A 16,452-nucleotide genomic window follows, 5' to 3' on the forward strand; every position below is an offset into this window, starting at 1 on the left:
CATGGTAGGTACTCCAGTCAATGTTTGCTTGACTTTTTTCCTCTAAGCTTTTTTCTTCTTCGTTATTCGTTGGTTTCGTTGAAGTTGAAGTTTGTTCGTTTGTTTCAAAACAAACAAATCGTTTATGAAGGTTAGGTACTAAGTATAATGTTTTGAATTATTTGTTCCTTGGTTTATGTATTTTGGTTTATTATTTAAATAGGTACCTAGTAATATAATAAATAACCCGCCTATCAAATAAAAATGTCTGTAGCAGGAGGACAACTAGCCCAACAATTGCAACAAGATCTTCAAAATGAACTTACAACAGCTAACCAACTCTTACGATTAATGTAAGTTTTTACTGTACATATTTACACAGTATATTTCCAACTGGGCGTACTATACCAGTTACGTGAATTTAAAGAATTACAAAATTACAGGAAAAGGCTTTATTATTTATATATATTTTTTCCATAGCTTCCTTGTAATTTATCTTTATTCCTTTTTTTACATTTTTTCCTAAGTCATATGTTTAATCCTATTGTTTGCTGTTGTTTGTTTCTGTTTCCGTACATATTAACTTGTTTATTTTGCCACCATACCTACTTTTGTACTTGGTTCCAGCTGAAAATCAGCACCTTGGCTTGATACCTTGGCACCATGCTGAGCTGGTCGCCATTTCGGCTTACATATTTTATTCGATCTATATTTGTTACTCTTTTGTATGTTTGGATTTGATGTGTTTGCCGAATAAATGATTTCTTTCTTTACCACTTTCTACCGGTCTATGTGAAAACAGATCTATGTAATGGGTATTCCCTTGTAAGATGAACGCCGCGCCGTGTGAAGTGGTGGAACAACAGTGTAGGAAAGCGTGCTCCGATGCTCTATTAGTCCGTCGTTCCGAATGGCGTAGTGCGTTGAAGTCGTAATCCTAGTGACTCCTTTCATGCTACCCTAAACTATCCAAAAAACCTATATAAGTACCTTTCAGCTTTCTATGAATCCAATAGTTCTCAGGGTATTTGGTGTAATGGCACCCTTCTGATATATTCATTGGTGTCCCCAACCAGGAAATAATATAATGTATAGTAGTTTTAGCTGTGTCTTGTCTGGCAGAGAGCTATAGAAGAGTTTTAAATATGTATGTTTTCCTAATGGAAATATTATATATATAGCATATAATAATTTATATGCTTTTAAAAGCCAATCTCTCTCTAATGGACCTTTAATATTTAATAGCAATTTATGTCCTAATACTGGGAAACTGCCTCTTTCTTTTTTCAAAGTGTTCTAGTTAAATTAGTTTTACTGTATCTTAAAAATAAAACTTTGGCGGACCTCAAGAAATTTGTCAGATATGAAATTATAAGCATAATAACTCTGTTAAACAGATCCCTAGAACTACAGCAAATCAAGCATTTCACCAGAAGCAATGGAGAATTTGAGGCTAATATAAAAGAGGTTTGTAAACAGAAATAATATAAACCAATTATTTTATTAAGTTGCACACTCTTTTATCAAATGATTTCCAATGATGATTAGAGGTTGCCTTTAAAGAGATTTCTCGTAGCTATAACATTTTAATTTTAAGTGTATTATAGTGTATTAGATTCTATCAGAATGGTTTTCCATTCTCTTTTAAGAATGCTATATTAGAGTAGCATACTAGCAAGCTTTCCTAGTTCCTGCAATCAAAATTGAATTTTGCCACTTCAATGATGATGCTACTTGTCGGGGAAAAACATTCTGAATAGTATGTTAAGACTCCCATGAGTCTAGTTTCTTGCTGTACTTATTAGGAAAACATTAACTTTTTTTCAGAATGCATCTTTACTCACAACTCTGGGAAGCCTGCAGCAAATTGACCTAGAAAATATACCTCCAATGGCAAGAAAGCAAATAGACATGAGTAACCATTCAAATAACAATGTATCATATCAACAACATGAAACTTTTAGAAACAGTTCTGGGATAGACAATTGATAATATTTATAATAGACAGTACACTGAAGATTTTGGTAATGTCATTGATAACCATATAAACACCATTTAAAACGTAACCAGATATAAATAAGTTACCACAAAAATGATGATGCATGTTCAAATTGGTAAACTCTTAGATTATGCATGAAAATAAACCAAATCAATATTTTTACACAAGTTTTATTTAATTAACTTCATTTTTTCAACATCACATCTTTAACTTATGTAAATATAATAGAAGGCAACATGAATTTATACTTGTTGAAGTCAACAAGCGAAATTAGTTTTTTATTTTATTTAAGTATATATCTAATTATTAGACCAAGTGGCAGTAGTAAAATCTTAGGCCATGATTTGTTCCTTTTAAGGTTTCTTATGTACATGTAAAATGTTTATGATATAATGAGTAGATTAAATTTTATTTTGTATGAATGAAAAATATCTTAAAATTAATATATATATAGTAAAATTATTATTTTTTCACAAAATTCCTATTTTTTCAATTAGAGAATTAAGAACTTGTTACATAATATCTTATTTACTAATTCATAATGGGTGCCAACCCTTGAGATGAATCCACACATAAAATATAGGTATTTTACAGAATTTAACTGCAACTGTACAATCTCATTTTTTCTTAATGTCCTACTGTACAGATTCATCTTGTATGAGATGCGACCTAAGAAATAACTATTAGGCATATAGTTAGATATACATTCTACTTGGGATTTATTAATTTGTACGCCATCTAACTTATATAGATATGTCTTAGATCGTATCTTAAGACTACCTTAACTTAAGCCATGGTAACAGCTTACAGACTAGATACAATTTGATCAACAAGACGATATACAGACTATGATTGAAACAATGCGGCTTTTTCTTTGAACTGTTGCCGCCGGAGGGCCTTCTCTTCGGCTTGTCGACGTTTCTCTTCTTGTTCTTGGATGATTTCGTCGTGGAATTTGTTCGACTTTGAGAGTTCCTCGATCTTGGCTTCGAAGAAGTTTTTGGCGCCATTGACGCCGACCTCTTCTACGTTGATCTCGGTGAGTCGGGCAAAGGCGTCCAGCCCAGAGTCTGATTCTAACTCTCCGGCACGCGCTTTTCTAAAAATTAAAATGTGTGCCATGTAATTTAAAAAATTTTGATTCTTTAGGAATTTCTACTTACGTCATTTCAGAATACCTACATACATAGTGAATCAGTTGAGCGACTAACTGACTAAATAGCGAAGGATAAATTATATTGTTATCCATGACGTCCATGACTAATACAATGCAATTTAATGTATGTGTTCACAATAAAACCGAGTTAAGTTATATGTATATTACAATGAGGATGTTCAAGTCGAAATATAAATATTATTACATGCTACACCAAATAAAGAATAATATGAAGCCCAAATGCTGTTTTCACAGAATGACCACGAAGATTCATTTGGAATAGACCTACATGAATGCCACTTCATCACACACACAGATCAATATAAATTTCTAGTATGCTTCGTGATTCTTTGTTAGGTATATCTTCATACACCCTACTTTCAAAACTTAAGAAATATTAAAAATACCTGTAAATGAGCAAAAATTCCCTGAAGCTGATCTTGTTGTCGCCGTCTTCATCTACTTCCGCAATCATAGCTTTCAGCCCGAGGTGTGTCTGTGGAGCCCCCAAGCGTTCCATCATACGTTTGACCTCATTCAAGTCCAGGAACCCGTCTCGACCTTCGTCGAATCTGCAACGAAAAGAACAAGTCTATTAATATATCAATTTAGGTTAGACGCCTAATAAAACGCGTCTCAAATTCATATCCCGCGGGGTTCTCGTGATCATGTAAATATTTAATCTCGTATCCGCCACATCTACCTAATCTTTTTTACATACTTGATAAAAGTAAGGTATCAAACATATATTTGAACAGCTAATCCCATCCAATAAATCTTTATGTCAATAGATATATTATATGGAATTAATTAAGTTCTAGGTATTTCATTTATTTAGGTAAAGGATATTCCCCTAAGACGAAGCGAAGATATCTTGAATGTAGAATGTTAATATTATAACAGCACATATTATATAAAATATAGTTTTGTGGATCTTCTACCCCATAATATCTACGACAAAGATATAACAAAACAACTACGTCTTTCCAATGTGGGCTTCCAAGCCGTAATCTACTTAGTCCACTATGCAATACCGATACCGTCGTTGCTATACTTAGTATGAAGGACCGTTACAGTATGAACGTTGAATTCAAATTATATTCTACAGTGCCATATTGTTAACGGGTGTGTCAAACTGTTTCTATGTCCAACAAAAGAAAAATAAACGGTAGACTGCGAACGGCATTGATCTCGCGAACGGTTAGGTTCGCGATAGATTAATACCTACTCAAATTGTCATAAGAGTTTATTGAAATTCATAATCAAGAAGCATTTAATTTGCTAATTGTCCTGATAATTTTGTAAAAGTTACAACTGTTTTAACCTTTCAATGCGTTATTTTTTTCTTTTGTAACATTACTAAGTATTTAAAGTACCGTAACTAAAGTAATTTCTAAACTATTGCTCATTTGTATTCAAAGAATGACTCTTTCTGTATACCTATATATATTTGTATTCTATGTAGATGGATATTGGCCACCTACTTACCTACTTTGCCTTAGAACTGCAGTGTTTGTGAGTTGCATATTGCATAATAACTCGTCTAGCCTAATTGCGGCTTAAACAGGAAGGAGACTTCGCGTGTTGTAATTTTGGGAAGAATATCAAAGATAAGATTTCTACCTTGTATGTAGCAGCTAACACAAAGTTTGTATTTTTTTAAAATAGGTAAAGCTAATAGTGGCACTTACGCTTCAACACTGATAATAGGTACATTATCAGCATAAGTGCCACAATATTATAACCACAGTATACGTACAGTTTAAGAGTTAAGAATAATCTACATGCTAGAAGTTTTACAGCAGATAAATGAAAGAGACAGGGACAGGTAGTCATAGGTAGGTACGTCATAACCAGATGGGTCTGAAGATGTTGTTGATTATTCACCGCAAGAGTTTCTCACAGAAAACCAACAACAAAGGCGAAGTGTACATGATTTTTTAAAATAATAGTATAATCACATTTTACAAAAGCCGGCAATTAGAGAAACAATCGCATTATGCCACGCTCAGACACGCCGAGCCAAGGTGAGGTAAAGGTAAACCAGTATCTAGGTTTAAGTAATAACTAGACGTTCTAATATTTTAGTTTTCTTAGTATCCGACTAAGTTTATATAATTTATTATTATGCTGTTTCCCGCAGTTTTGCTCGCGCCAAGCTCAATTTATTGGGTTCATATTGGGTTACATATATTTATCTCCCGTTTCTGGTCTCTGGAGGTAGAAATTTGAAAATTTCTAGACTATATTGGATTAAACACCCTTTTAACCATTTAAATGCATGCCAAATTTGATCATATTCGGTTTAGCGATTAAGCCGTCAATGCGCATTATAATGTTATGGATAATAATAAATTTATTTTACAAACTTTGTACAGATACCTTTTTTTCATTGAATATTAAATCTTTTTCTAGGTAATAAAGAATTACTAGATGAAGTTTTTATCTACCAAGTTCACATCTAGCAGATAATACTAATATTATGAGGATTATGCGTCATTCCCCCATTTGACATTCCACACAGCACCAATATGGCGCGTGGCAAGGAGCTGGGATATTATTAGCTTCCGAGAATGTTTACCAAAATACGTGCACTGTTTCGCGTGGGGTTTCGAGCTATAAAAAGGCTACCGCGTGCTTATGCCATGTGGGTAAATATTATAAAAAATATAAAAGTTTATCTCAAAATCATAAACATCTACATATAGTCTATGCATATGCAATTTACTTCAATATAAAAATTCTAGTTCAACCTCTGATGAAAGTAAAGCAATACATTTTTTAAAATCTAGGTACAACTTTTTATGGAACGATTCAAATACAGCGCAATTCGATTTAGGAAATTAATCGCCAGCCGCCAACATACTCCTAGTAGTTTCTTCTTAAAAATTGCGCCGCACTGTTTACGAAGAAACTGGGATATTATTGGGCGTAAACCCATCTCTGACACTAAGTAAGTAAAAACACTTTATTGCACCAAACAAGTTTTAGACAAAAACTTAGGAGACTGAAAATAAAAAAAATATCTACTTGATGACACGAATTCGCCATGCACATCTGTTTAGGTCCCATATATAGTAACTAAATTCTAGCAACTTTTTGTGTAAGTATAGGTTGCACGTTCTTGTATTACCAGCCGCACCTTTCATACGTTATGTCACAAAATATGACAAGAGTGGAAGTGACCCTAGTGAACGGCACGGAAGAAATGTGCTGCATAAGCAAAAGTGAGTTGCAATTTTATTTCGGTGGGAGGAGCTTAGTGCCTAGTCTGGAATTCCGAAAGTACTTAGTTACAAGCCACACAAGCTTAATGACATCTAGAAAGGCACTTTAAAATTACTTTATTTCATAGATCTGTCTATATTTTTTTAAACCATAGCGTGTGTTCTACCCAATAACAAAAATAATACCAATGACTGACTTTTCAAGAACGTCATGAAGTGATAATGGCAAATCATTTCTTTGTTTTCAAGTGATGATCTCATCTCACTCGATACAATATATATCAGTATAAAACCTAACACGTTTGAAATGTTAGTAGTAAATAGTATGTAAGTAGTTTGAAATGTACCTAAAACGGCTCTAAATAAAAAATAATTTCGTGCGTCGCCGTAGATCGTACGGTCCTATATATCGATTCTGCATAAAAATAGTAGATAGGTATCTTATACTATATATAGGTATCTACTTTACTATTAGTATAGTAGGTAGATACACTTCCTAAAGAATAGTTGTTTCTAACAAAAATTAGAAGCTGTCGCTGATTTGATGGAATCTTCGACTGTGCTTTATTCGTAGATCTTCTAGCTATGGAAATATATTTAAATGTAAGTCTTTAAGTGATGGTATTCATAATTAACGAGACCAGACGTCCCGATACCGGGACCGTCTAATTTGAGGTTCCAATTAAAAAATAAACGGCCACATTACATATTATCCCTATGAAATTTATTTTGCCAACTATTTTTAACAGAAAATAGGAACCTTATTTGTTAGCATTTCTTAGGTTTATCTGAACTCTTTCATTGTTCATCATATGCACATTACAACATACAAGAGATGATGGCATTACCTTATATATGCATATATTTAGGGTAAATAGACTTTGTTTAACTATGTTTATCATAAATAGGTACATATTTTTTATCATCCTTAATCCAGATTGAATTCGTTGAACAGGTACCTATCTACAATTTCTTATAATTTATAGATAATTGGATGGACAAATATAAGTAGTTCTAAGAATCAGACATTATTGCCAATTTTCTTAATTCATGTTAATTCATCTAAGAAGGAAAATAATACCTTTCCTTGAACTACTCCAATAAAACGGAGTTTCAACAAGTGACGTAACCGAAATCGATATCTCCAATCAACAGTACACACACACCCTTGAAAATGAGGCCATTGATATAAACGGTAGCTATTTGTATGTACCTACTAATATTTTGGGTTTCGCTAGTGCAAGAGCTACAGATCTTTTTTCGCATCAGGGCTGGCTATCTAGCCAGCCCTGATGCGAAAAAAGATCTGTAGCTCCATCCTAAGATCAACTAAGATTTTAAAGATCTATGTAATATGTAATGTACCTACAGTTTTTTTTATTTAAATGATGACTGGATTATAACTAGAATACTTAGGACCAATTTTTATTATTGATATTATGTGTGTGGTATTAAGAAAATAGCTCAGGGTTGGATAATGCCCTTTTTTGGCGGCCTGGTGAACCAGCATCCTCTTGCCTCCCGGTATTACGCCATTGGGCCTCGCCAATATAACGAACTCCGCCACCTTTCACCTCCCCATTCTTTGGCCAGTTGGGACCGATTAAATGCGTCATCATATAGTTCCTAGATAGAAACACCGCATGATGCCGTTGTTGTGTGAACAATGCCATTTGTACACTACTCTAAAATATGTTGAGATACATACATTTAGAATGAAGTACAGAAGGATGACCTACATAAATACTGCGGATACTGACATAAATTTAGAAATCGATTTATGATTATCTATGCCTTGCCTACTAGGTACAACGAATTTTGTAATCAAGAGTACACTGGCCACTATCTATTCTGATTATCAACAACATTAACAACATATTTAAAAATAAATGCACGTTTTTGCGTAGGTACTTACGTCTATTTAAATTTAGAACAGTCGTAAGGAGTTGAAGAACAGCGTATTTATCTGTTTATACCATGCATAGATATCAACAAATATTACCAGACAGTACATTAGGATTACCTAATCTACCTTACTTTCACAGTAATATTTCACGTGATACCTACTTCTACATATTCTTAACTTATGTCATACATAAAACATTTTGTATGTTTCGGATAGGTAAATATATTATTTTTCGTACATTCAATTTTTTGTCCATTTCTTGTTCTTAGTCTTTGGTTTCTTGATAGGTACCTACTTACTTGTACTTACTTTCCAAACAAATTAATCAACCATATTGGTTTCTTTTTTGTTTTTAGCCGTGATTTCTCTATTACGGACATACCTATTAAGTTACTGAACTAGCTCATTAGCTACTTATATTTACATTATATTATTTATTACGTAATTATCTTATTTCGAAGTCAAATATCAATAAGGTAATGGGCATCGAGCATATCACCATTAGGTAGATACCCACTTACATGCATAAATTTGCATTTTAACACTTTTTATAACTGGTAATATTACCTATCTAGATATTTTATTATTATCCTCCACCTTAGTCCTATACATGTAAGTTATTCGGAGATAAACTGAAATACTAATTAAGTACCTACCTAGTATTACTTATACATTTATAGTTGTATATCTAGGAGAATTCCCATAAAATTTTAACAATAACATACCTTCTTCGCATGCCATAAGCTAATCAAGGTTGACTGTACAATGCGCTCAATCCCACACACACGGTGGCGACAGTTTCTCAATAACTTTTCTTGCGAATTAGTACTTTAGAGAAGCGCTTCTCAAACTATTTTGAATATTGTTGATGATGACTGACGCTTATTGACGGAGTAGCAGATTAAAACTCGAAGGTATTGAAGTAAAACTTGTAGGTATTTTATATATTTTAACATAGGTAACAGCTGACACTGTTAATGGATTTTATCTGTCCAATAAATTCGTGAAACTCCAACAGATGCGAGCCCTATAATGGTCTGCAGAGTTCAGAGATGCTGCTTTAGAGTTCGCTGCAAAACAGTGATTGCAACCGCAGTGAACAGCGAAGGACAAAAATAAACTCACTAGCTTCCTCCTGTGCAATAAGGTTTCAATTTCAGCTAAGTTTTGTAGTTGAATGTACTAATCTTGCAACATTAATAGGTAAGTATGTACATTGTGAATTGGCTGCGAAACAACGGCTTTCCTAACAATACACTTCATTGTAACTATTCCGGAATACTAAAAATCTCGTTCAAAGCTAAAACAATACCTACTACCACACCACCACCGCTACCCACCTACTAATACGGCAACCAATACAAAAATCTAAATCTACATGAACAAGATATCTTTTAAAAAGTCCTAAATAAGTGTTTGCTTGCCTAATTTAAAAGTTGCAAAATGTTGCTCTAAAAAAAGTCCGGTATGAATGTATTAAAAGTACGTTCGTTTTCAAGTTTCGCAAAATTGTTTGAATAAAATACATGCACAGTTGTGAAATAGAATTAATTAGGTGTTGAACTGTGTGTAGCAATTTCATCATTACGGTTATGATATCGTGGACTATTGCCAATCTGCCGTGTTTCTAGTGGACTAGGTACATCCTCATCCTGTGAATTCCTAATCACTGGCAAAAAATAAAAATGTTAAGAAGTTACTTTATATCTCCAATGGGCAAGGGCAAGTACGGTCACGATTGGCAATACGTATTAATATAAAAAAGGACATTTTTTTATTGTCGTCAAGGGAGAAAACAATTCAGTCCGTGCAGTAAACCGTTCAAGAGCCATTCGTTGGGAGCCGATCCTAGGCTCACCATCACCTGCGCCTAACGTAAACGTGTACTTAAAAAGTTTTTATTGAGATATTAGACAATACTTTAGTTGAGTAGTTCGTAAGTGTCTATATATGTACCTATTTTAGAGAAATATTTCATATCCATAACTTAACTAACACAACACATACATTGACATAAACAAGTATGCAAATTATACGCAAGACAGTATTTTACAATAAATATGATAATGGTAAGAGGCTTTCATGACACTGGTACGTCTGGTGTCACAATAATCCAGTTACCGCTTTATTTTGTGCGCATTATACCTATGAGCATGAGCACAAGCACGATATGAACACGTTGAAATGCAACCCGGAACGACAAGGTGCAGCGGACGAAGACGCGCGACGGTGTATTATGACAATTACATTTCTGTTATAAATAGTTAGACCGTAGAGACACTACTACTTAAAATAGAATAGAAAACAGTTTACTTCTATTGTATTCAGCACTAAATTATAAACAAATTTGATCATAGGTCTCGAATTTAAAAATGCGACAACAGTATGAAATACTAAATAAAGTCTCAAACTCAAACATGTTCATTGCAATAACTGTTATTACAATTTAAGAACACGATAACAGTATAAAAAAACTTACGTCTTAAATTTAAGGACACGAAAACAGGTATAGAACGCAAACTTATAGTTATAAACCAAAAATGTTGTACTCGTAAACTGTTACAAACATTTACATGTTAAACGTTTGAAATAAATTAGCACTGTTTACAAGAGTATTGAAAACTAAATGCTCACCAAAAAAGGATGGTTTTGTTTAAGTTGGCCCTTCGTGATAATATTGTGGTACTATAAATAAGCGCAAACGCCTACAGCCCGTAAAATTTATTATTTAATGAAGTTGTATCAATAGTGTCTATCTAAAAAATATAGAATATAAATAAATATAGAATTTCAATTTAATAAAAATGGAATGTAAAGAAAACAAGCTTGTCACTGTTAATTACTTATGTCAGTTAATTAAACATTAAACTGAGAATTCTTGCATATCTGCTGAAGTAAGAGTTATATAAGGCCTGGCGGTTAAAATTTACGACTTGGATGCGATCCAAAAACAGTTTTGGCGTGTTCGCTTCGCTGGCCCTAATTGAGGGTATATTGTTGAATTCTTATAAAAACTAAAACAGGTAACTTGGTGTGCAGTTTAGTTGTACCTAATAAAATAAATAAAACATATTTTCTTTTTTCTTCCGTTTGAATTTATACAATGTTAAAAATAATTTTCGTAGATCTCTAAAACATAAGGAGTTAAGTTAGATGTGTGTATTTATTTTGTAAAAGTCAACTTAGTGCAGTGAGTGAGTGTCCTATATTTGCAACCAAGACGACCTGATAGCAGCCGATGAGGTTGTATAATGGCAGAAGAATTCAGGGAAAATTTAAATAACTTAGAGCAAAATCGACACGAAAGAAAATTAATTTGAGACATAAGTAGCGCGAAAATATACACATAGTTAAGAATATTGCTAAACAACTGACAGTCGTATATTACGGTACAGTTGATACATGAACTAGACCTTGAATAAGGCAAGGAAATGGACATTAAGAACGATAATACAGCGAGCGTAACTGCTCGTAACATTCAGATAGTCACCTTATCTTCTTGATACCGTACACGTAACATCATTACTGGAAAGTAGGTACTTTAAAGTAACTTTTTGATATTTACTTGAGATGTGAAGGAATTATTTGGTAGATTTTATAACCACAGTAGGTAGGTAGTTCCGTTGTATTTTGATTAGTTAGGTATATTTTATCTGATTAAGATATTCTGCTGTTTCAGAAATTGTAAAGCAATTAAATTCTATTACTTCCAACATGAATATGTCCATTTTCAGGGTGCTCAAATGTGGACTTAAACCATATCAATATTTTGAATGTATATATAAACTTTGATTAAGTGAAAAAGGATATTGGAAGCATTATGCGAGATTCACGAAAGCGACCGCGACAAATAATTTTACGACTGAATCTTAATAGGATAAATTCTGTTGCGTCGCTGGTCTTCCTCAATAATCGTGGGTCTGAGTCATCTCCCTCACTCATCGATTGTCGCGTGTCAGCTGCACTTCCTCCGAACTGGCCATGTCACTCTGCTTTATCACACGCTCATTGGCGTATCAAAAACGGATGCCTACATTATAAGTAAGTACTTCTACTACTACACATCTCTATAAATAAAGAATTAAGTTCTTTTATCGGTAAAAGTTATATAATAATTTTTATCGTTACTCATATCTCAATCATATCAATTTGCAACATATCAACCTGAAAGTAGTAAAAGTGAAAAATGTACTTAAAATCCATTCCCGTATACATTTCTGTGATGGGTATTATCACAATACACCCAAAACTGTAGTAGTAAAGTGGACTTCTGCCTGTGCCCACCAAAATGGTCCCCCATATTTATTTTGTCTGTTTGCCCACGCACATATCTGAATACAAATTAACACCTGGGTTAAAATTGGAAGGTAGAATAGAAGGGTTACTACTGAGTCACTCACTACGAGAAACTTTTAACATATCCAAGGAAACTAACTGTGAGTAACTGTCGTGACTCATTTCATTTAATTTTCATACAATGACCGACTTTATGACTTATCGATGATTAACATCTGTTTTATGGGCTTTATTTTATCAGGCAGACAGTATTTTAATGTAAGTAATCAATACATAACATCATCAATACATGGGAATCCCTCGCTGTTCCCTGATGGACTGAGAAAAGGTCGAAGTAATTACCTATGTTTCTTCCGGGTCTACCTATACCAGGAAGGAATATCTGTATCTAGATTTTTATTGGTAGGTTAATAAAAAATACATTATTACTCATGTATTACTAGCAAATCAAATCATTTATTGCTTCCTTAATGTATCATACAGGTCTTGTTTACAATAAATAGTAACAATTAAGGACCCTGACGGGCGCTGCAATGGGAGAAGGAAGCAAGTACAAGATATAAACGGTATGATATTTAATTTACAAAAAGACAAAGAGAAAAGAGTCAAGAACTGAATCACATTCACCATATGAGAAAGGGTATGGTATTATTTAACAGAATCAACGCCCTGTAAGTTTACATTTTTGCTGAATCAGACTTTAGAAATGCATTACCAACAATACCAATATTATATCATTATGTTATTATTTTAGGAAATTGTTGTTGAAAAAAAAATGTTTATTAATATCTTCGGGCAACAAACAACAGTTATATATTGTTTACCTTGTCGGTCATTGTTAGAAAAAACAAAACATGTTTTTGTTTAATTTCATAAGGAATATTGAGTTAGGTAGACGTAAGGTTACAGCCTTAATTGAACTGGAAATTGAATTTCGTAAGCAATATTTTGTTTAATCCTTACATTATTATAAAAAGAAGTCCCATCTGTCTGTATGAACACGATAAACTCAAAAACTACCGGACGGATTTTTGTACAGTTTTCACTGATAGATAGTGTGATTTCCGAGGAAGCTTTTGGTAAATAATTTATGATGGTTATGCCAGAGCGACAGACCACTAGTTGTCATAAATAAAAAAACATAAGTATAAAAAGGCAAGTAGATTCTCTGGCTTAATTACACGAGAGTAAAATCTATTCTAGCTTTATTTAGGGTAATCCATCTCTACTAAACTAATTAAATATATTACCTATGCTAAAAAATTAAATAATCTTTTTATAAACAAGTCACAAGAACGTTTCCTTCATTAACTACTAAGAAATTATCTCTTCTCTGTACAATTTCTAGTAATTTTATTATTATTATAATTAATAATATGCAAAACATCTAAGTACCTACCTAGGTACTAGCTAAGAGAAAAGTTAGTAAAACTGTTCCCGTTGGAAATATCAGTGAAACCGCGGGCAAAAGCTAGTTCTTACATGAAAATAAACTCATTTCCGACTTCGTTTATTGCCCTGAGAATTGAAATACGCAATATTTAAATGAAAGTGGCAATGAAGCAATGGAATTCCCGTCAGAATATCATGTCTCCAATTTTCTATTCATGTGGTCTCCCACGACGCCGCGCGTTGTCTTTTCACCTAATTAATTATAGTATGTTATGATGCGTTACATTACGTTTTCGACTAAGTTTATTGGGTAATTTGTCAAACACACTTTCACTAGTTATATGTTTATCTGTGTTTATTCGTTTATGTTAATTCGAAATGGACGGTCATATTTCTACCTAAGTATTTATTAAATTACCTATTATGTTTATAGGGTTCCGTACTAATATTTTTGGTAATTCCCAGCGATTTAAACATCATAATTTGGCAAGAAGAAGTAAGGGCTCACAATCACTCAAAAAAATTATATAATCTGAAAACCTTGACCGGTTTTTTTGCTATTTGCTCCGAAATACCATTCCCTATATTATATTTTCCTGTAGGTAGGTAGGTATTATTTTGTCATTAACCTCAAACCTACGATATTTACTGTTTCATGTTATAGGTACCTACTTATGTACTTGTTTATCTTTGTAAGTACCTACCTATCTACATGCTACCTACAGACTTATTTAGTTTGTACAAATAATAAGGGAGATAAAAAATAGATTGCAGCTGTTTAGACTGCTTAGTATAGGTACCTACCGAACTCAAATTTTATACACTAGTAAATATTGCTAAATGATTATTGGAAGGGCCTAATGCGGCTTAGATTTTATGTTAAGTTAGATAGAGAAAGGTGCATCATATTATGTTGCTAGAGAATGTAATTTCTACCAAGTTATTGCGTATTTTGTTAAAAATAAAATGAATGTTCCGTACTCACTTGTTAAATGTGACCTCGTATTGTTTTATTTCTTTTCTCGAGAACTCATGGAACTCCGTGTAAACGTTAACAAATTTATATTTCGGCTTGATTTCTTGCCCCTCTTCCAGTTTGTCGTTGATTTCTTGTCTCCTCGAAAGAATGCAGCTGAGCTCCTCAGTAGCGGCCATGGTGGTAATTTGCGCGCGAAAAAAAGACGACGGTAAGACAGTATTTTCGTAGAAGAAGACGCGAGAAACTGTGTTCTTGACGGCGACCTTCGCGAGACTGGTGTCGGCCGGTCTCAAGCCTCGAGCGTGCGCTCCCTCGCGGCAATCAGCGCGCGGGGGTCATGCGGCGAGATGCGACGCGGTATGGACGCGACCTGTCAGCCGCGCATATGCGCACATAAGGTACCTACCTAAATCTATACATAACACTGGAAGTGGCCTATGCCTGTCTGTACATAGAAGGTAGTTGTAAATAAGTACCAAATAATTCGGACAAAAAATTAATGAGGTAATCGGCTTAAAAATCTGAAGGAATCCGACCATCTTATATTCTTCTACTTTTATGTGGCGAAATGCTCCCTGCAGTAATTTTATTTTATAATTAAGTACATAAAAGAAAATATCTATTTATCTAATGAAAAATACTTAGAGAAAAGTTTGGGTAAACTTTCACATTTAATGCTTCCAATTCATCAAACTCATCCAAGAAATATCTCTTCCCTTCAATCCCACTAATACTTGACATGGAATGATCAACTAAAGCAGTGACCACATAACTGTGTCATCAAAAGTTGGGATAATAATTAGATTTTAAATTTAAACTAGGTATTAGTTACAAGAGGAACTACTTACTGACATCTTAAATGAAATAAATATGAATTTATTGTTTGTTTGTAACATTAAGCAATACGCTTTTATGCTTCATTTTGTGCATAATAATAAATTTGTATTAATAAACGTTAAGTTATTAATTCTTGTGTCAATTGACACAATAATTAATAACTTAACATTTATAATTAGTAATTTAAATTACTTATTTGAGAATTGTAATTGAATCGGCGTAAAAATTTTGGAAAGTCAAAAGGTGATATACTAAAATTAATAAAAATATTCAAAAAATAATTATACTAAAAGTTGGTGAATCTATCCAAATTAGGAATACCAAAAATTTGGGGAACAAATAGTATAGACTTGTAACCTCCGTAACTAACATTGTTTTGCCTATGCGCAAAGTAACGCAAAGCGTAGAACTGTGTTTTTGCTAGGTTTGATTGTAATACTTATTGAAAAAAAATCCGACATAATTCCAGCTGTACTTAAGATTTTCGGATTTTTTTTTAACTGGTTTAAAAGGCCCAATGGTAAGATTTTACTTCTTGCCAAATTAATGTTTCTAGATCAACGTTTTAATTCCGATAATAAGAATTGTGTTCATAATTTTTCAACTTTGACTAATCAATTTGTGAATGGGAAAGCAAAAAAGTTTTCCTATAAATTTTAAGTAACGGCTTTGATATCGTGT

At 33.2% G+C, this 16,452-nt stretch overlaps 2 protein-coding genes across 2 annotated transcripts; one reads left to right on the top strand and one right to left on the bottom strand.

The window, feature by feature from the left end:
* The first annotated feature begins 56 nt into the window (after positions 1-56).
* Positions 57-2,137, top strand: LOC128675442 (uncharacterized). Its single transcript, XM_053754867.2, has 3 exons — positions 57-332; positions 1,377-1,446; positions 1,807-2,137. Exons 1-3 carry the CDS (start codon positions 244-246, stop codon positions 1,966-1,968), a joined length of 321 nt encoding a protein of 106 aa, XP_053610842.1. The 5' UTR covers positions 57-243; the 3' UTR covers positions 1,969-2,137.
* Positions 2,133-15,284, bottom strand: Swip-1 (Swiprosin-1). Its single transcript, XM_053754866.2, has 3 exons — positions 14,941-15,284; positions 3,542-3,706; positions 2,133-3,077 (listed from the first exon to the last, which is right to left on the bottom strand). The coding sequence occupies exons 1-3, from the start codon at positions 15,108-15,110 to the stop codon at positions 2,825-2,827; spliced, it is 588 nt and encodes a 195-aa protein (XP_053610841.1). The 5' UTR covers positions 15,111-15,284; the 3' UTR covers positions 2,133-2,824.
* Positions 15,285-16,452: the final 1,168 nt, after the last annotated feature.

This window comes from Plodia interpunctella, chromosome 14 (genome assembly GCF_027563975.2).
Source record: "Plodia interpunctella isolate USDA-ARS_2022_Savannah chromosome 14, ilPloInte3.2, whole genome shotgun sequence".
In the NCBI taxonomy this organism is placed as follows: domain Eukaryota; kingdom Metazoa; phylum Arthropoda; class Insecta; order Lepidoptera; family Pyralidae; genus Plodia; species Plodia interpunctella.

Bases quoted from the DNA above. Each gene is read 5' to 3' on its own strand.
- LOC128675442 (XM_053754867.2), top strand. From the start codon at position 244: ATGTCTGTAGCAGGAGGACAACTAGCCCAACAATTGCAACAAGATCTT. The intron at 333-1,376 runs GTAAGTTTTTAC...TCTGTTAAACAG, and splicing joins AACCAACTCTTACGATTAAT to ATCCCTAGAACTACAGCAAA. The intron at 1,447-1,806 runs GTTTGTAAACAG...ACTTTTTTTCAG, and splicing joins TTGAGGCTAATATAAAAGAG to AATGCATCTTTACTCACAAC.
- Swip-1 (XM_053754866.2), bottom strand. From the start codon at position 15,110: ATGGCCGCTACTGAGGAGCTCAGCTGCATTCTTTCGAGGAGACAAGAA. The intron at 3,707-14,940 runs GTGAGTACGGAA...TTTTCGTTGCAG, and splicing joins TACGAGGTCACATTTAACAA to ATTCGACGAAGGTCGAGACG. The intron at 3,078-3,541 runs GTATTTTTAATA...TTTAATTTTTAG, and splicing joins GAATTTTTGCTCATTTACAG to AAAAGCGCGTGCCGGAGAGT.